A 21,968-nucleotide genomic window follows, 5' to 3' on the forward strand; every position below is an offset into this window, starting at 1 on the left:
CGACCCTTGAGCACGACCATACGACACGAGCGCAACAGCGCGACCCTGTGGTATAATGTCGTAGTCCTTGACCTGACCCTTATGGATGAGGTCAGGGGTCATGCTGTCGGACTCCAGGTTTCCCAAGGGTCGTATGGTCGTGCCCGAGGGTCGTATGGTCGTGCCCGAGGGTCATATGGTCGTGCCTGAGGGTCGTATGGTCGTGCCCGAGGGTCGTACACGTTAGTAGACTCTGATGACAACAATGTTGTGAGTATGACAATTAGTCTCAGAATGATGATAATCTGTCAGTGAAATGTGTCTCTCTGACACTGAATGAACTCTGTTATCTTTACCGACACACACACACACACACACACACACACACACACACACACACACACACACAAAACAAAGGCCACGTTTCTGATGTTTGGAAAATGTTTACACTGTTACATTGTTGGGTTAAGTTCATCAAGACCAGACTACACACTGAACATCCAGGACATGTTGGGGCAGCAAGATGTGTGTGTGTGTGTGTGTGTGTGTGTGTGTGTGTGTGTGTGTGTGTTCACAGAGCCAAACAGCTGGTGCTGCTATTGTGGAGGTATTAACACTAGCAGCACCAGCTGTCTGCCCTGCAGAGCAGCAGCACCAGCTGTCTGACCCCGGGAACAGCAGCAGAAATGCCTCCTTCTCCTAACGATCACCCCCCCCCCCCCCCACCCTCCAGCAGCACACATAACTTGGCACTTTAAACTTCCTCAAACTTTACCATCGCCAGAGGCCAGTCACAACAACAACAACAACAACAACAACAACTACAACAAGTGTGGGTTGATGACTCGCCATGTCACAACAGTGGTACCAAGTGGCGAACATGTTACGGGAAGAGATCACAATGTTGGTCACAACTGAGAGACGTCTCCTCATGTTGACACAATCAAAATTCTCTCTCTCTCTCTCTCTCTCTCTCTCTCTCTCTCTCTCTCTCTCTCTCTCTCTCTCTCTCTCTCTCTGAGGCGAGGCCTTGTTTGAAATATGGAAAAGTTTGATAATAAGGAGCAATAAGGGAAGAAGGAAAACGTTCTAAAGTATTCCTGCGATCATGGTTGTAAGGAAAGACACGATAGGCTGCAGAGATCCAAAGCTTGGCGGTGTAGTGAAGGAAATAGATATCACAAAGGGCCAGCACCTACTGAACTGCCACACGGTAACCATATGACACCCGTGAACGTGTCTCCACCTACCACAACAACCGTAGCGGTAGCACATGAGCGTGGCTCTCACCTGTATATGGGCGTGGCTCTCACCTGTATATGGGCGTGGCTCTCACCTGTATATGGGCGTGGTTCTCACCTGTATATGGGCGTGGTTCTCACCTGTATATGGGCGTGGTTCTCACCTGTATATGGGCGTGGTTCTCACCTGTATATGGGCGTGGCTCTCACCTGTATATGGGCGTGCCGACGGTCCTCCTGTAGAAGAGGACGAGGATGGTGTCGTCGCTGGAGATTGGAGGGCTCACCTGACACGGCAGCAGCACCCGGCCCTCCTCGAGCGCCTCCACCTCCGTCAGTGGACCTGTGGTGGTGGTGGAGGGTGGACTGGTTAGTGGATCTGTGGTGGTGGTGATGGACCTGTGGTGGTGGTGGAGGGTGGACTGGTTAGTGGATCTGTGGTGGTGGTGATGGGCCTGTGGTGGTGGTGGAGGGTGGACTGGTTAGTGGATCTGTGGCGGTGGTGGTGGTGGTGTAGACTGGCTAATGGATCTGTGGCGGTTGTAATCAGAACAGTTGTACACTGTGTTCTGGCTGGACCATCCAACCGAGTTTAACTACCCTACCCCCTCCCCTCACCCCCCTCCACAGGAACCACCCCCCCAGACCCTGGCTATGGACACAGCGCAGTTCCAGTGGTAATCCTGGAATGGGTCGACCTGGCTGTGGTAAACCTGTTTTATGCATATACGAACCTGGAGGTTTGCAAGGGAGTAATGTAAACAACGCAGACGCAGTCGCTCTCACAGACACCATGACTTGTATACACCATGTCTGCAACACCCTCACAGACAACATGTCTGGCTTGTGTATCACATACACCATGTCTGCAACACCCTCACAACCATGTCCCTCCATCTAGGCCATCACAGCTCACTCTGGTTTGATAGTTGAGCAGACAGACTTGTCGTGGTAACGCACGTAAATTATTCCTGGCTGCCTACTGATAGTCAGATGTATGAATATGTTTGACAAACACAATTTAGCAGCTCGTTTGATCTGTTATTGGTTTAGTGAGTTTATTGGACACTTACATGCACCGGCATGACGCGTATGTGAGGGGACAGAAACAGTGGCGATGGTGGGAAATAGTGACGATGATGGGAAATACTGATGTTGGTGAGATATAGTGATGATGGTGGGAAATAGTGGTGATGACCTTACCAAGCTGGTAGAGGGATGTTTTGTTACTCTGCAGGCAGTGAGAGATGAGCTGAAACTATCATTAAAATCTTAAGAAAATATTTAAAGAAAATTATTGTGGGAGGAGATGAATAGTGCGAGGAGGAGAAGAGGATACACGAGAGTGAGAGTGGAAGGACTGTACTGGGCAGGTGTGTGTGTGTCTACTACGGCAAAGACGAGTATGTCTGAGGATACAGCGACCCCCGGCAGTGTTGTATAGAAGACACTGTCAGGCATTGAATGCAAGTGACATGGAGAAGATGGACGTGTTGGACACAGTATGTGGCTCGATCATGTAAGATATGGCAGTGCAAACACCGTGGATTGGTAGTAAGTGTAGTACAACTGTCAGGATGTCGTAGCATGAACATTCAGGAAGGTGCGAGGCGTGCATGGGATAGAATAGCAGTTTGTAGGACTGGGATGTGGACGGTGCGGTACTTCATAGTGTCAGCTGGAGAGCAAGTGAGGCCATTGTTCTTTTGTTTCAAAGATGTACACGAGTGAGGCGCGAGTGGAAGTGACAGAGAGAAAGTTGTTATAGACTGTGTCTAGGATCATCCGTCTTAAAGACGTTTACAGCTGAGGAAGAACAGAGGAGAAAGATTCCTATTCTTGCTCGACATAATGACCTCTTATATCTGAATGCTTTAAAGGTCATGTGCCCTTGTGACCTGTAGACAGTGCCATAAAGATGAGTGAGTGGTTCCAGACCTGCAACTATTAGACAATGTAGTCTTCCAGACGCACCCCCCCACCCTCTCTCTCTCTCTCTCTAAGGACCATTAAAACCAGTGTCTCCTCTGAAGCCTGAACCAACTTGACCTCGACACTGTTACACAGACACATTGTTAACGGATGCTGCTCTGAGACACACTGTTAACAGATGAGACACACTGTTAACAGATGAGACACACTGTTAACAGATGAGACACACTGTTAACAGATGAGACACACTGTTAACAGATGAGACACACTGTTAACAGATATTTTTCAGATTTCTTCATACAGAGCCTTCCAGCATCAGGCATATGTTGTGTATCATGAGGAATTCGTCTTACAGCTACTCTTAAGGACGAAGCATGAAAAATGAGGCTATATATATATATATATATATATATATATATATATATATATATATATATATATATATATATATATATATATATACAGTGGGTACAGCAGGTACACCACTTGAGAGAAGCTGTACCGTCGGGATCCAGCAGATATTCCCCAGATGTCCCCACCCATGTCCCCTCCCATACCCTGCCCGTGTCCCCTCCCATGGTCACCTCCAGGTCCCCCCCTCATCATACACAACGACCGGTCGTCCGCCTGGCTGGTGTATAAGGGACGACACTGATACAGCGACCATCTCTCGTGACCACGTCAGGTCGGGAGAACAGCCTTTATACAGAGGTCCACTGTAAGTGTGTGGTGGTGAGTGTGTAGTAAAGTATAAGTGTGTGGTGGTGTTACTAATGATGACGGCTGAGTGTGTTGTGAAGGCAAGTGCGTGAGGTGTGAGTGCATGATGAATGCATGGTGAATGCATGATGAATGCATGATGAGTGCATGGTGAATGCATGGTGAATGCATGATGATGTCAGCAAGCAGAATAGAGGACGCTTCACCACCAGGTGTGGTACACTGTGGTACAGGACATCAGACATCCCCCCCCCCCTCTCTCTCTCTCTCTCTCTCTCTCTCTCTCTCTCTCTCTCTCTCTCTCTCTCTCTCTCTCTCTCTCTCTCTCTCTCCGTTTTCTGGAAATCCCTATATCCTCATCCAATCAGCGTACGAATATACAAGTATTGGAGTTTAATGTTTAGAATCGTCTATATTTCCAGGAATTACCAGATAATTAGTATTCTTTTGTCATTAAGCTCCAGTGTTTCCAGATTTACAGAATCCATGTTGTCGTTTACAAATATTCATTTACAAAAACAAACTACGTTTACAGTCTACCCTTCTATTTAACATTTTACCATAGTGGAAAAAAAAAAATTAAATGTTTTCTGTACAGTTTAAACGAATTGTTTCCCCCTCTCTCAGGGGAGCGGCACACGGGTTGTTGTCTACCCTCGTGTACCGTTCATGTTGTTAGTAGTGGGTCGAGGTACACAAGGTGTGTGTAACGTTGTGTACCGTTCGTGCCAGCGATGGGTCATGGTACACAAGGTATATGTACCGCTGTGTACCGTTCATGCTGGTCACGGTACACTAGGTATATGTACCGCTGTGTACCGTTCATGCTGGTCACGGTACACAAGGTATATGTACCGTTGTGTACCGTTCATGTTGGTCACGGTACACTAGGTATATGTACCGCTGTGTACCGTTCATGCTGGTCACGGTACACAAGGTATATGTACCGTTGTGTACCGTTCATGTTGGTCACGGTACACAAGGTATATGTACCGCTGTGTACCGTTCATGCTGGTCACGGTACATTAGGTATATGTACCGCTGTGTACCGTTCATGCTGGTCACGGTACACTAGGTATATGTACCGCTGTGTACCGTTCATGCTGGTCACGGTACACTAGGTATATGTACCGCTGTGTACCGTTCGTGTTGGTAGACAGTAATGAGACAGAGTTAGTGATGGTGGGAGACCCAGTGTACAGGTCTGGGGAACACGTGTCGCACGTGTTCCCTTGTTATCACGTCATATAAACCTTCCCCATGTGAGCCTGCTCATGGCGGGGTTCGAACCCAGCTTGCCAGCCGCGAGACGTAAAGTCAACCAAGTAGTTTCGTCCTTCCTTCCTCTCCAGTTAGGGTGATTAGGCCTGGTGTGGTAGTTAGGGGGGGGGTCATTCATACCTCCCAGTTATCTCGTGATATGAAGATAGTCTATCGTGAACAAGCTTACTATCTATCTGACCTTGTGATAACGTGTACGTGGAGGTCAGGGTATACCGCACTCACATGTCCTGCTCAAGGGTCGTGCTCGAGGGTCGTACCGTCGTGCTCAAGGGTCGTACCGCCGTGCTCAAGGGTCGTAGGGTCTTGCTCAAGGTAGGTACGGTTGGACCAGAAGGTCAAGGGTCAAAGGTTAATGGCAAATGGAGTCGGTATCCATTAATCCAGTAGCATAGAGGCGGCAATATGTGTGGCGGGAAGGGATCATTCTCTGTGTATACGACACACACTCACACATACGATAGATATAGAGGTATAGGAAGTTAGATACACAGAACGATAGATATAGAGGTATAGGAAGTTAGATACACAGAACGATAGATATAGAGGTATAGGAAGTTAGATACACAGAACGATAGATATAGAGGTATAGGAAGTTAGATACACAGAACGATAGATATAGAGGTATAGGAAGTTAGATACACAGAACGATAGATATAGAGGTATAGGAAGTTAGATACACAGAACGATAGACAGTTAGTTAAATGAATAATCAAACGTGACTAAGTTATTCATATTGGATTTACTGAGATGAGTAAATTGGGTTCAGAGTAATTAGCTTTAGATACATAAATTGGGTCTCCATAAGTAACTTAGGTCTCCATAAGTAACTTGGGTCTCCATAAGTAACTTGGGTCTCCATAAGTAACTTAGGTCTCCATAAGTAACTTGGGTCTCCATAAGTAACTTGGATCTCCATAATTAACTTGTGTCGTCATAAGTAATTTGGGTCTTCATAAGTAACTTGGGTCTTCATAAGTAAGTTGGGTCTTCATAAGTAAGTTGGGTCTTTCTAGACAACACCAGGTTTCGGGTGTGGGGGTGGGGACAGAGGTAAACATTGGATGTGTACGCACGTGTGTACGCATATATATATATATATATATATATATATATATATATATATATATATATATATATATATATATATATATATAGAGAGAGAGAGAGAGAGAGAGAGAGAGAGAGAGAGAGAGAGGTGTTACCGGACTCCGCCAGCTCGAGGTTACACTGCGAGTGGAAAAGAATAATCACGGGAGACCAGACGGCACCACAGTGCACAACGTCTTCAGAGAACGTCTCCAAAGTAAGGAGTTGAGAGTCCCTGCTACTGGAGGTAGCGCAGGCTTGGCTGCTGGAGCGTTTGGCAGGAAGATGGTGACCAGCACCAGGTGTGTGTGTGTGTGTACCTTGAATATATTGGTCCTGGGATAATTCATGTGTATGTATGAAATAAATAGATGAATGAATATGGCATGAAATCATTCAGCTTCATGATAATTATTTCCAACAGCAGCAATAAATATTAATTAATCAGTTAATGACATGACTCGTACATAACCATTGTACTTCCGGGAACCAGAGTGGTAGTTACCTTGTTATGTTGTTATTATCTTGTTATCATCATGTTGTTACCTTGTTGTCATTATGTTGTTATCTTGTTATCATCATGTTATCTTGTTATCATCGTGTTGTTATCTTATCATCATGTTGTTATCTTGTTATCATCGTGTTGTTATCTTATCATCATGTTGTTATCTTGTTATCATCGTGTTGTTATCTTATCATCATGTTGTTATCTTGTTATCATCGTGTTGTTATCTTATCATCATGTTGTTATCTTGTTATCATCGTGTTGTTATCTTATCATCATGTTGTTATCTTGTTATCATCGTGTTGTTATCTTATCATCATGTTGTTATCTTGTTATCATCGTGTTGTTATCATCATGTTGTTATCTTGTTATCATCGTGTTGTTATATTGTTATCATCATCTTGTTATATTGTTATCATCGTGTTATCTTATCATAATCTTATTATGTTGTTATCATCGTGTTATCATCATGTTGTTATCAGCATGGGTTATCATACGTCTCACTGATGCTGGAGATGTTATCACCATTCATAATATTGTTATCATGGGGGATCACCCCGGATGTACAGCCAAGGTTATCATGTAAATCTTCGCTTTTCTAAGTTATCTTGCTCGTGGTTTATCTTGTGTCACACTGTTATATAAACATTATCCACATTGCTCACAACACTATAACCATAAACATCGGCCCACAACACCTGCTCGACTCACATGTGAAGAAACACCTGATTATAGATAGAGTTTATACACGACCAGCTATACACGACCAGCTATACACGACCGGCTATACACGACCAGCTATACACGACCGGCTATTGTTATACACGACCGGCTATTGTTATATACGACCTGAACAATAGACTCGTTCAAGAACAGAGTGGGTGATTATTTCCAGTCGCTACATTGTCATTAATTAGAGAGTAATGAATGAAGATCATAAATCCATCATAATAAATAGCTTCATCATGAGTCTGTCTGTCTGTCTGTCTGTCTGGTGCTTCCTCATGTGTCCTCGTGACACACACACACACACATACACACACACACACACACACACACACACACACAGGTCACATGTCACCCGTTACTGCTGACCCCACCACCAACAAGGGTCATAATCGCCAAAAATGAGCTCAGGAAATCGTTCTCTTTGGCATAATATTTCCTCCCTCCCCCTGTGGGATAACTCGTTCTTCCCCCGCCCGTCTCCACCACTCAGTGTAGTCAATTATCGTCTCCAGCGTCCCAGTCCCGGTCCCAGTCCCAGTAGTGACCCAGTCCTGGTCCCAGCGTGACACTGTGCCACACGCTCGTGTCATGACCAGCCAGTGCCAGCGTGACACTGTGTCACACGCTCGTGTCATGACCAGCCAGTGCCAGCGTGACACTGTGTCACACGCTCGTGTCATGACCAGCCAGTGCCAGCGTGACACTGTGTCACACGCTCGTGTCATGACCAGCCAGTGCCAGCGTGACACTGTGCCACACGCTCGTGTCATCTCTGAGCCACAAGTCAGTTTGTGTTTCTAGGAAGGAGAAATATATATATTGTGATGCAGTATATGAGAAATAACTTGATGTCAGTGTAGCGGCCGCCAGCAGTGAACACACACAGAATGGCCCACCATCACGGCACAGGTTCGAACCCCCGCCAGACACTGGACGTGGCACTGGGCGACCCACACGTCATGACCACGATTTAGGCTTCTCAAACATTTACTCTCTCTCTCTCTCTCTCTCTCTCTCTCTCTCTCTCTCTCTCTCTCTCTCTCTCTCTCTCTCTCTCTCTCTCTCTCTCTCTCGTCTCCTTCCTCTTACATTCTCCTTCACTGTTTCCTTCCATCTTTCCCTCCCTCTGTGGCTCTCCTGCTCCACGACCCAGCAGGTACCACCCAGCAGGTACCAGCACACCTCGCCTGCTATACTCTCCTTAATTCTCCCTCTGTTGCCTCCCCCTCACACGCCTCTTACTCAAACCCCACTCCCCCTCTCCTACCGCACTCTCCCTCCCTCCTGCTCAGCCAGCAGACACCCTGGATCTCCTGCTGAGCCAGCAGACACCCCGGACCTCCTGCTGGGCCAGCAGGAGGTCCTGCTGTGAGTCAAGGAGCTTCAGCAGGACGGGTGAGGGAGTTCCGTTGTGGTGGTAAACAAAGGCGTCTGAACTGTGATGTTGACACAAGGTAACAACCCCCAGCCCTCCCTCCCCCAGCCTTCCCTCCCCCAGCCCTCCCTCCCCCAGCCCTCCCTCCACAAGCCTTCCCTCCCCCAGCCTTCCCTCCCCCAGCCTTCCCTCCCCCAGCCTTCCCTCCCCCAGCCCTCCCTCCCCCAGCCTTCCCTCCACAAGCCTTCCCTCAGCTCTCCAGCCTTCCCTCCCCCATCCTTCCCTCCCTCAGCCCTCCAGCCCTCCCTCCCCCAGCCTTCCCTCCCCCAGCCTTCCCTCCCCCCAGCCCTCCCTCCCCCAGCCTTCCCTTCCCCCAGCCCTCCAGGCTTCCCTCCCTCGTCCCTCCAGCCTGCCCTGCCCCTCCCTGGCAGCTACCTGCTCCCCTCCAACTCGCGGGGGGTGAGTACGAAGTATGACCAGCGCGTCAGAGCGCAGTGTAGCACCAGCAGATGTCATCCTCAAACATGTTACTTTTCCTCACCAAACTTGTAACGCCAACTTGGTACAGCAGTGTTGCCAGACGACACGCACCCCACCCTGACCTGACCTGACCTGACCTTAAGGTCACGGGGTCGACCTCCGCTGGAACTTTTCAACAAAGATCAATATGTTCTTTTTTTTTAGTTTTATCCCCAACCCAGATTTATTGGTTTAAGATGTAGTTTATTTGGTTTAGTGGTTATATATTGATGTTTACTGGAGAGCCAAGTTAGGTCATCTTTCGGAGGAAGACACAAGTTGTAGTGTAATTACCTGTGTAATTACCGTACCACCTGTTTATACTGTGCGGGAGGGAGTTCTGTAGTGGCGGGTCCCTGCTGTACTCCCGCCTGGTGATCGTGTTACTCTGCCAGTCTCCACTGTGGCACAGTGTCACATGCTTTCAGGCAGTCCACATACGAACCGTCTATCCATGTGTGATTACTATGTGTTATTACTTTTTGTTGTCACCTTCACCAGTACACCTGCCCGGCTGTGTACCTCCCACCCCTACACCCGCTACCTTCACCAGTACACCTGCCCGGCTGTGTACCTCCTACACACGCCACCTTCACCAGTACACTTGACCTCATGTATACCACATGTACACACTCGAGTGTACATGTACTTCAGACACCATCATTCTGCTGTGCTCTTCCTTCCTGAACTTTCCAAAATCTTCCAGCATTTTGTGAAACGTTCCAGGATTTCTCAGGCCATTCCAGACCTTTCTTAAACCCATCCAGATCATCCCAGACCTTTCTGGAACATTCAGAAATGTCCAGGACATTCCAGACCTTTCCCAAACCATCGCAAACCTTCTGGAACGTTCCAGATCGTATCAGGCCATTTCAGACGTTCCCCAGGACCTGCCAGAAGGACCTTCCAGAACTTCCTGGAACGTTTCAGATCTTTCCAGAAGTTTCCCAAAGTCTAAATTACCGTTGGACGGTGAGCCCGAGACTCGTACCAACAATACCATCGCCAGTTGTAAATGACCCGCAGCCCATCAGGGACCCTCAACAGCGGTGAAGCCTGTTGTAAATTCGTTTTCCAGTTGTAAAAGACGTCTAGAGTTATTCCAGCATTCCAGGACGATTTACAGACTGATTATGTGTGGGTCCTGGAACCCCTGGAATGGTGGGGGTTCCTCCTGAGGGGGGGAGGGGGTGTTTGTTTTCATCTATAATTCTTGAGAAAGTTTGAAATGAAATTGCTGAATCTTAAATTGTTGGTCCACGCGTCGTAAACCATTAAACCATAGTGGTAGGTGAATGTTAAACCATTGAAATGTAGTGGTAGGTGAATGTTAGATTTTTAAACCATAGTGTAGGTGTGTATTTAACCGTTAAACTGTAGTGTTACAGGAACGTTAAACTGTTGAATCAGTGTTACAATCATGTCAGAGCGTTAAACCAGAGCGTTACGTGCATGATAAACCGTGACGATGATTGTGTTACTTGAATACTAAACCACATGGTGGCAGACAGACCTGATCAGTCACGCTCATACGTTTATATCAAACCGTGTGATGATGCATTAAACCGTGTCATGACGTATCAAACCGTATCATGACGTATCAACCGTGTCATGACGTATTAAACCGTGTCATGACGTATTAAACGGAGTGATGACGTATTAAACCGAGTGATGACGTATTGAACCGTGTGATGACGTGTTAAACGGAGTGATGACGTATCAAACCGAGTGATGACGTGTTAAACCGAGCGATGACGTCCTTACTTAAACCAGGAAAGACGTATCTACATGTGGGGGAGCCAGGCAGGGTAGGCTGGGTCTGTGGCCAGGTGAGGTCATGTGAGGCCAGGTGAAGTCAAGTGAGGTCATAGGCGATCAGGTGAAGTCAGGTGAGGTCAGGTAATGGTGGGTAAGAGAGGCGAGATGGATAAATAATGGAGAAGAGGAATGAATGTGGGGAGAGGAGATAATGATGGAGGGGTGGATGGTGGGGAGATACTGGAGGGGTGGATGGTGGGGAGATACTGGAGGGGTGGATGGTGGGGAGATACTGGAGGGGTGGATGGTGGGGAGATACTGGAGGGGTGGATGGTGGGGAGATACTGGAGGGGTGGATGGTGGGGAGATACTGGAGGGGTGGATGGTGGGAAGGTAATAGAGGGGTGAAAAGAGGCGCTGGGGAGTCCTGGGGTGTACAGTGTTACACCTATGTACACTTAGAGAGGCTTGGCGGCTACCCCATACGTATACCAATATACACACCATGTACACCCATACATACACCATGTACACCCATACATACACCATGTACACCCATACATACACCATGTACACCCATATATACTGGACATAATCCCACCGAGTCCAAAATTCAAGGTGACAGTTTGGTTCGCAGAGCCATACACTCGCCGTACGAGGCGCAGATGGCCTAAAAAGCTATGACCATTTACAGCTGGTAATAAATACATTGTGAATGCATTTGCATTTCCATATTTACTTGATTTGCAGGTGAACCTAAGCTGTAAACATTTACACTCCATTAGCATGACCCAGTACTCCAGGACACATAGTACCAGGTCACATGGTGTGAGTCTGACCTGCGGATGATTTCAGGTCACATGGTGTCTGGTACAGGTCCATCTCAGGTCACGTGTTGTGAGTCTGATGTGGTGAGAGGTTGGGTAAGAGAGAGGGGGGTATATATATATATATATATATATATATATATATATATATATATATATATATATATATATATATATATATATATATATATATATGATAACAGACAAGCTGGTAGGGGTGGAAGACAAGAAAACGGAAGGTGGAGGAAGATAACAGGAGGTGGTTGAAGATAGAAAGAGGGGAAGGACAGATAGCAGGTTGAGAGAGAGAGAGAGAGAGAGAGAGAGAGAGAGAGAGAGAGAGAGAGAGAGAGAGAGAGAGAGAGAGAGAGAGAGAGAGAGAGGCTTATCATTACAACACACTCACCAACATACTCATCATAACGACACTCATTCTTTCACAAGAAAATCGTTTTTGCTCTTCACAAATCCTGTTCTCGTTTTCTTAGCTTCAGTAAGTACGTGTCAGGAGGGAGGTTCCAGGGTTCCAGGGTTGTCTTACTTCATACTGGAACATGAGTGGGAGTTGCCCTCCATCCTGCTCTAGCCTGGACACTGGATTATTGACCTCCTCCCCGCCACATGGAACCCTCATTCTGTTGCGCCACTCCTTCAAATTCTATTTCTGAAACAAGACCTGGAAGCGAGAGTCCTGGAAGGCAGGGTCCTGGAAGACATGATGCTGGAGGGGAGGAGGAGTTGTTGTTGGAAGGCATGGGGCTGGAAGTCAGAGTGTTGGAAGTTAGGGTACTCAGAGCGAAGATACTGGAAGGCATGGTGCTGGAAGTCAGGGTGCTGGAAGTCAGGGTGCTGGAAGTCAGGGTGCTGGAAGTCAGGGTGCTGGAAGATAGGATGGTGGGAGCGACGATCCTGGAAGGTAAGGTGCCGGAAGGGTTGGCGGATGGGCGGATGGGGGGGGGTGCGTTGTGCTGGAAGACAAGGTAATTGATATTGAGACGAATCGACGTGTCTGGAAGACTTAAAATGAAATTTGGTAAAATATTGAAGCTGGTGAGACCCGATGCCAGCGGCCGGGGAAACTGAAGTATAGAGAGAGAGAGAGAGAGAGAGAGAGAGAGAGAGAGAGAGAGAGAGAGAGAGAGAGAGAGGCAGAAGTGGAGAGCAAATAGAAAAAGAAGAATAAATATGGACGGGATGGGATCACCAATCCCTGGTGGCTGTCAACAATATCAGGTCAGATGTTGTTGTCAGCCACGTCATCACAGATGTTGTTGTCAGCCACGTCATCACAGATGTTGTTGTCAGCCACGTCATCACAGATGTTGTGTCAGCCACGTCATCACAGATGTTGTTGTCATTTACGTCATAGCAGATGTTGTTGTCAGCCATGTCATCACAGATGTTGTCATTTACGTCATTACAGATGTTGTTGTCAGCCATGTCATCACAGATGTTGTTGTCAGCCACGTCATCACAGATGTTGTTGTCATTTACGTCATCGCAGATGTTGCCAGCCACGTCATTACTGATATTTTCAGCTACGTCATCAAAGATGTTGTCAGCTACGTCATCGCAGATGTTGCCAGCCACGTCATTACTGATATTTTCAGCTACGTCATCGCAGATGTTGTTGTCATTTACGTCATCACAGATGTTGATAACTGTGACGTAACAAATGTTGTTGAAAGTGTGACATGTGTGTTGTCAACAATAACATACATCATCACAACTTAGTTGTAATCTGTCTTATCAGTTAAGGAGTTTATCATGAGTGGGAGTTTATCATGAGTGGGAGTTTATCATGAGTGGGAGTTTATCATGAGTGGGAGTTTATCATGAGTGGGAGTTTCCCTCCATCCTGCTCGAGCCTGGACACTGGATTATTGACCTCCTCCCCACCACATGGAACCCTCATGCAGTTGCGCCACTCCTTACAATTCTATTTCTGAAGCAGGACCTGGAAGGCAGGGACCTGGAAGATAGGGTACAGGAAGCGAGGGTGCTGGAAGGCAGGGACCTGGAAGATAGGGTACAGGAAGCGAGGGTGCTGGAAGGCAGGGTCAGCCTTGATGTGACCCTAGGCGCGTGACTGGAGCCTCCAGCATGACGTCCAGGATGCTGAGCAGTAAGATAAAGATAATCTTTGACGCGTCTGAGTCTTATGTGATACTACAGGAGGAGAGGATTGTCCAGTCCCTCCCTCGCTCTGTCTCGAGATGTAGTAACTTGTTGAAATGATGAATCATTACGAGGATCTAACCCTACACCACACATGAGGAGTAGCCCCTGTGACGTCACGTTACACACACACACACACACACACACACACACACACACCGCCATCATAAGCTGTGTGGTGGTTATGTGAACAGTGGAGTCGGTGCCGCGGGTTGCCGCCTACAGTGGTCGCCATGACAACCCCCTCCCCCCCCCCCCCCCCCCCCCACTACTGAGTATAAACGTACGTAATTACCAGACGAGAACATTATTATCATCTCACACACGACCTGACCTGACCTCACACACGATCTGACCTGACCTCACACACGATCTGGCCTGACCTCACACACGATCTGGCCTGACCTCACACGCCTCACAGAGGCTTGTGAGCTTGTCCGACTTGTCTCATGATCGGACACGAAGCGGGAGACGAACCCGGGTCTCGCCTTCTCCAGGTTCGGGTCTGGTCATGACCCACCATCTCCAGGTCATTGTTCAGGTCATCACAACCTTCTCGCCTCGTCTTCTGAAGGTATTGGCTGGTGTCGTCTGTGCCGTGTGACACAGTGGGTGTGGCAGGTGTCGTCTGTGCCGTGTGACACAGTGGGTGTGGCAGGTGTCGTCTGGGTCGTGTGACACAGTGGGTGTGGCAGGTGTCGTCTAGGTCGTGTGACACAGTGGGTGTGGCAGGTGTCGTCTGGACCGTGTGCCACAGTGGGTGTGGCAGGTGTCGTCTGGGTAGTGTGACACAGTGGGTGTGGCAGGTGTCGTCTGGACCGTGTGACACAGTGGGTGTGGCAGGTGTCTTCTGTGCCGTGTGACACAGTGGGTGTGGCAGGTGTCGTCTGGACCGTGTGACACAGTGGGTGTGGCAGGTGTCGTCTGGACCGTGTGACACAGTGGGTGTGGCAGGTGTCTTCTGTGCCGTGTGACACAGTGGGTGTCGCAGGTGTCGTAAGCTGACTGTGCCGAGTCGATAGCTTGGGACACAGAAATGTATGAGGCGTTAAACTTGCACTGGTTAAAGTGACACTTCCTGAGGGAGCGGTCATAATGACCCGGGCATGTTGACCTTATTGACCTGTCTTCTTCCCGTGTATATTTTGTCGGGCGACGTGGAGGCCGGGTGTCGAACCTGTGATCCCAACACCAGGGGTGGCATAGTGGTGACCCTATTGCCTCTACCATACACACCCTGGGGGGTCTTGGGGCTCCCGTGGGGTCTTAACACACACTCTCTCTCTCTCTCTCTCTCTCTCTCTCTCTCTCTCTCTCTCTCTCTCTCTCTCTCTCTCTCTCTCTCTCTCTCTCTCTCTCACCAACACTGTGGTGGTGGCGGAGGCTGCCCGTGTCCACCACCACAACCCGTGGTTGTGTTGTGTCCACACACCAGCCTTCACCTCCCCCAAGCCCTCTCCCAGCCCCCAGCCCTCCACACACCTCTCCCAGCCCCCAGCCCTCCACACACCTCTCCCAGCTCCCCCTCCACCTGCTGCAGGAGCGTCGCTCGTGCTACCTACGTGATGTCTCCAGTGATGGAGCTGAGATCTTCATACCTTTATGTTGTATTGGTCGACGTTACCTCACGCCCCACAGATTTCCTGCCATTTAGAAAGTTTCACAAAAGTTTCACAGACGTTACACAAAAGTTTCACAGACGTTACACAAAAGTTTCACAGACGTTACATAAAAGTTTCACAGACGTTACATAAAAGTTTCACAGACGTTACACAAAAGTTTCCCAGAAGTTCAACGTTTCAAGCTTTATCATCAAGTTAATCGGGCCAGCGACATGATGAACAGTGACACAGATAAGTTCTTGGCAGAACAGTTGAAGAACAGGTTGGTTCGTGTGTGTTCCTGGAGCAGGTGACCTCACATGTTCCTCTGGTGGGTCACGTGATGCATGGATGTGTGGGTAGGGAGAGGCTGGCCATCTTCTATCCCGGGTATGAAGGTCCCCTGGATGGAATAGCACACTATCCTCTCCCCAGCATGGCGCCCCCCTGCATGGGGCGGTAACGTATCCTCCCCATCAGCAGGCCCGCTGGGTGGAGGGAGGGGCACGCAGGAGGTGGAAGAGGAGGGAGAGAGAGAGGGAGAGTGTTGGAAGAGGAGGGAGAGAGAGAGGGAGAGTGTTGGAAGAGGAGGGAGAGAGAGAGGGAGAGTGTTGGAAGAGGAGGGAGAGAGGGAGAGTGTTGGAGGAGGAGGGAGAGGGGGAGAGTGTTGGAAGAGGAAAGAGGGGAAGTGGCGGGGGGAGGGGGGAGGTAGGGTTAGCTGCTGGGGGTAATGGGAAAGGGGAGGTGGGGGGTGGGGGGTGGGGTGGGTAGCGAGGGTAAGTATGTGTCATCGTCCGGGGAGGGAGGGGGGGGGGGTCCACCATCACTATCCTCCCCCGAGATCAAGTCTGTCTTGTTGTTGTTGTTGTTGTTGTTGTCCACTGGAACGATATGCTCTCACTGATGATGTACTTTTGACGAGAGAGAGAGAGAGAGAGAGAGAGAGAGAGAGAGAGAGAGAGAGAGAGAGAGAGAGAGAGAGAGTAAATCACGGGTCACATGACAGTGGTGGGTGAGGGTGGGGTGGTGTGGGTGGGTGGGCAGGAAGCAGAGAAACCATATGATATCGAACCAGGAAATCCGGCTACACCAGCCTGTGTGTGTGTGTGTGTGTGTGTGTGTGTGTGTGTGTGGTCAGAGCATCTCTCATGTGTGTGTGTGTGTGTGTGTGTGTGTGTGTGTGTGTGTGTGTGTGTGTGTGTGTGTGTGTGTGGTCAGAGCATCTCTCATGTGTGTGTGTGTGTGTGTGTGTGTGTGTGTGTGTGTGTGGTCAGAGCATCTCTCATGTGTGTGTGTGTGTGTGTGTGTGTGTGTGTGTGGTCAGAGCATCTCTCATGTGTGTGTGTGTGTGTGTGTGTGTGTGTGTGGTCAGAGCATCTCTCATGTGTGTGTGTGTGTGTGTGTGTGTGTGTGTGTGTGTGTGTGTGTGTGTGTGTGTGGTCAGAGCATCTCTCATGTGTGTGTGTGTGTGTGTGTGTGTGTGTGTATGTGTGTGTGTGTGTGTGGTCAGAGCATCTCTCATGTGTGTGTGTGTGTGTGTGTGTGTGTGTGGTCAGAGCATCTCTCATGTGTTGTCTTGGTCATGTCAGCCCCTCGTCTGTGCCACTTTTCTTCCCGTTCTGGAGGGTCATAAGGTCGACATCCTCGTGTTGAACGGGTTCAGTCGTCGTCCTCAGAGCATCATGACCTGGCCTTCCACATGACCTGTTTATTTTCCTCGACATATTTCCGTTAATAAACGGGAAGTGTACAAACAGACAGACACAGACCAGTCATCGCACAGACAGCGTCTGGCCACCGCAGACACAGACCAGCAGAAACCACAGACCTCCTAACTAAGGTTCAAAGGTTAAGACGAGAGCTCATTGTAATGCAATAACCCAGCAGACCAGGTCAGACCAGGTCACTACACTGGCTAGTTGGATCTGCCTGTGTAACACAGTTTGCTTTGTTGCCTGTGTTGGTGTTTGTAACACAGCACCCGTGGCTGACACACACTCGCCCTCTCTGTCTCGACCAGCTGAGGTTGTCGTCTTTATGTCTTCCTGTGAAGTTGATAACGAGACGTGTGTCGTGTTCATAACGAGACGTGTGTCGTGTTCATAACGAGACGTGTGTCGTGTTCATAACGAGACGTGTGTCGTGTTCATAACGAGACGTGTGTCGTGTTGTCGTGTGAGGAGGCCAAGTGGGTCAGGTCACGTATCGTTACCTCTGGGAACTCGTGTTTCCCTCCGTGAGGACGCCAGATGTGGCCTCATTCACACCACGTCATCTTGACCACAGTAACGTGTCTCGTACACGTTCTGTGGTCGCCCTCACAACGTGGCAGGTCAGCACGGGTCCCCACCAGGCCCCCCTCACTCCACCCGAGGTAACCCACTGTACACAGCTTTCCTCTGGCCACGTTTTTGAACAAGTAAATGTCAGACGACCCCACGGTCGCCAGCAGGTTACATGGTACAGGCTGCACGCACGGTACAGGCAGCACGGTACAGGCACCACGGTACAGGCCCTGGGGTATGGTACGGCGGTACAGGAGAGAAACACAAGGAGCAGGACAGAGGAAACAGCAAATCGAAATGAAAAACTGGTGTGCGTGGGTCGACCTGCGACAGGTCACTACGATCACGGAACAAAAAATATAGATGAAAGAAGAGGAGCAGCAAAGGCGGGGAAAATCTTCAAAGAGGAATTGGAAAAACAAGAGAACAACGTGGGGGAGAAATAGATAGGAAACGCCTCCAGGATACGACAGAAAGAAAAACAGATATATGAAGGGATCGACACAAGTAAATAGATTTAAGAGAAACTGGGAATCACAGGCGTAGAGTGTGGCCAGCAGCTGTCGGAATGGTGAGGAAAAAAGATTATTTAATACAAGAGAGACGAGGGAGGGAAGACATAACAGAGGCTGGAGTTATTGAACGAGATAAGAAGCCAGCCAGGCCGGACGACGGCAAGTGAGAGACACAAATGTCTCTAGATAAGGTGAGATAGTGGGTGGCACTGTCCCTGCCCTGGGTGATGGGTTGGGGCAGTGGGTGGCACTGTCCCTGCCCTGGGTGATGGGTTGGGGCAGTGGGTGGCACTGTCCCTGCCCTGGGCGGGGGTTTGGCTGACTGTAAGGAGACCTCGTGCCTTAGAAAACGACGGTACGACCTCCAGACACGACGGTACGACCCATAGTTAAGATGACGTGACCTCTGACCTGACCCCAAAGGGCTAGGTGGAGGATTAGACTCGTTCCATCGTGCTTAAGGGTCGTACCGTCGTGCTCAAGCGTCGTACCGTCGTGCTCAAGGGTCGTGCCGTCGTGCTCAAGGGTCGTACCGTCGTGCTCAAGGGTCGTACCGTCGCTGAGTTGTAACAAATGAAACTTTTTGGAAAAGTTCCCTCCCACTGTTTCATAATGTTTCGTAGAATAAACAAGTGTCGGTAAAATGTTTCATAATGTTTCACGTTTTATGACGTAAGGAGAAGCATTAGTGAAGTGTCCGGAACGACTTAACCAGAGACGACGGGGGTAATGGATCTGGTGGTGTCACTGACACCGGCACTCTGACAACACTGGAGGGAGAACCCCTGACAACAGTGGAGGGAGATGTTCACTGACAATAGTGGAGGGAGAACCGCTGACAACCGTGGACAGAGAGATCCCCTGCCAGCAGTGGTGTCAGGTCTAGTGGTGGTACCAGCAGTGGGAGACAAGCGTCACCTCCTCCCAGTGTCGTCGTCACCATAGGTGAGGGCAGACAGCTGGCACGCTCGTCCGCCTCCTTTTATAATTCACAAGTCAAACAGACGTGAAACAATGGCGTCGCCCCGTAGATAACGCCCCTTTATACCGGGGCGGGGCGGGGCGGGGCGTGGCGGGGGACATTCAGGCTGGACTGTTTGAACTTGGCTGAGCCGGTCACAGCGGCACCATCTCCATTGCTCGGGTAAATACAACGTACTACTTCACCTGAAGCATCACCCCCCCAACCCCCGGCCGGAGCGAGCCAGGATGAGGCGTGCGTCAACACATCTCCTGCTCTCTCTCTCTCTCTCTCTCTCTCTCTCTCTCTCTCTCTCTCTCTCTCTCTCTCTCTCTCTCTCTCTCTCTCTCTCTCTCTCTCTCTCTCCCCCCATATTTACCAGCAGGGAGGGAGCGTTAGCCTCACGGGGGACGATGTATGGACGTTGTCTGGGTCCCCTTGTGATGCGGTGCAGTCCTCACAGCCTTGCTCATGCGCGCACCGTCTCATGTGTCTCACCTTCTCTCATGCAAGTGTTTCTTTATTATCTGATCCTGTTCTTGCCTGAGCTTGTGTGTGGCACGAGTCTGCGGCTCCTGAAGTACACCTCCTCCCGTCCCTCCCTACACCTCCTCCCGTCCCTCCCTACACCTCCTCCCGTCCCTCCCTACACCTCCTCCCGTCCCTCCCTACACCTCCTCCCGTCCCTCCCTACACCTCCTCCCGTCCCTCCCTACAGTGCAGCACGACCCAGCTCACCTGGTCGTGCCGGAGATGGTAGGTGACCCCGCCTCACTTCCCCTCCTCACACCACGACTCGTCGTGATTCTCCCAAAATGTGATCCACCGGCTGGTCCCTGTCAGCCCACGCCCACCTTCATGACTTTATACATTATGCATCATTGTGTTTCATTATTCAGTGATCTCGCCAGATTCACGCCAGAGCTTCCATAATGTGGCCATCATCAGCATATATATATATATATATATATATATATATATATATATATATATATATATATATATATATATATATATATATATATTGGAAAGGATCACAATTTTGCCCGTGATCAAGATATTCCTATGAGTCCATGGGGAAAATGAAACACGAAAAGTTCCCAAGTGCACTTTCGCGTAATAATCACATCATCAGGGGAGACACAAGAGAGGAATATAACAGTCAGTTGACTCATAGGAATATATATATATATATATATATATATATATATATATATATATATATATATATATATATATATATATATATATATATATATGTATATATATTTCGACGTGGTTCAGCCTCGTTTGTTATATCATCACATGGATCAGATGTGGTAGTGGCCCCAACACTGACCCCTGACGCACTCCACTTGTAACGCTCGCTCAGATTACACACACACACACACACACACACACACACACACACACACACACACACACACACACGGATCAAATACAGACAAACGTGAAGTCAAACAGAAAATGGGACTTGAAAACAGACAGACAGACGTATGAAAACGTCGAATTTTCGGAAGATAAACAGACCAAATGCAGAGAAATGCAAAGTACATAGACAGACACAGACAGACAGACAGGCGAAGACCAGTGGCGTTCAGACGGTATCTTCAGATGACCAGACACCAGTTCTGGTCGAGCACTGCCGACCAGACACCAGTTCTGGTCGAGCACTGCCGACCAGACACCAGTTCTGGTCGAGCACTGCCGACCAGACACCAGTTCTGGTCGAGCGCTGCCGACCAGACACCAGTTCTAGTCGAGCAATGCCGACCAGACACCAGTTCTGGTCGAGCGCTGCCGACCAGACACCAGTTCTGGTCGAGCACTGCCGACCAGACACCAGTTCTGGTCGAGCACTGCCGACCAGACACCAGTTCTGGTCGAGCACTGCCGACCAGACACCAGTTCTGGTCGAGCACTGCCGACCAGACACCAGTTCTGGTCGAGCACTGCCGACCAGACAGACTTATCACACTCTTCAAAGTTTAGTGCCACTTCTCTCAACACAGGGAACGCACTTCTCCGAGCCCACACACTCTGTGTACCAACGCACTCTTCTTCCCCCACCCGACTCTTTGCACACACTCTCTTTAAACACACACACACACACACACACACACACACACTTTCGTTACATTCTCAAGGGACTAACACACTCACCCTGCCGAGCCTGGCTCCTGCCACACTCACTATGTACCAACGCACCCACCATCAGTCACACACTCACGTAATAACAACACATTCCCCCTTGAGCCCTGCATACATCCTCTAACACACTCATACCCAGCCCCACACACCCACGCACTCTGTACACCCTCAGTGGTCACGTGACGTGGACGAGTGCGTTCGAACTCTCAAAACAACAGATTACAACTTAGCGACCCTGTGAGGACAGGTTGTAAACATGTGGGTTACGCCTTTTATGACCACTCCCTCTAAACTGTATTTTCCTGTAATAACAATGATTCTG

General features: G+C 49.1%; 1 protein-coding gene across 1 annotated transcript in view; it reads right to left on the bottom strand.

Moving 5' to 3' along the window:
• LOC139766190 (neural cell adhesion molecule 2-like) overlaps nt 1–21,968 on the bottom strand; it is a 67,821-nt gene that overhangs the window by 29,503 nt on the left and 16,350 nt on the right. The window contains exon 2 of the mRNA XM_071694462.1: nt 1,431–1,563. Coding sequence (XP_071550563.1) covers nt 1,431–1,563 — 133 coding nt within the window. The remainder of the gene's footprint in view (nt 1–1,430; nt 1,564–21,968) is intronic.

This window comes from Panulirus ornatus, chromosome 57, assembly GCF_036320965.1.
Source record: "Panulirus ornatus isolate Po-2019 chromosome 57, ASM3632096v1, whole genome shotgun sequence".
NCBI classification, from domain to species: domain Eukaryota; kingdom Metazoa; phylum Arthropoda; class Malacostraca; order Decapoda; family Palinuridae; genus Panulirus; species Panulirus ornatus.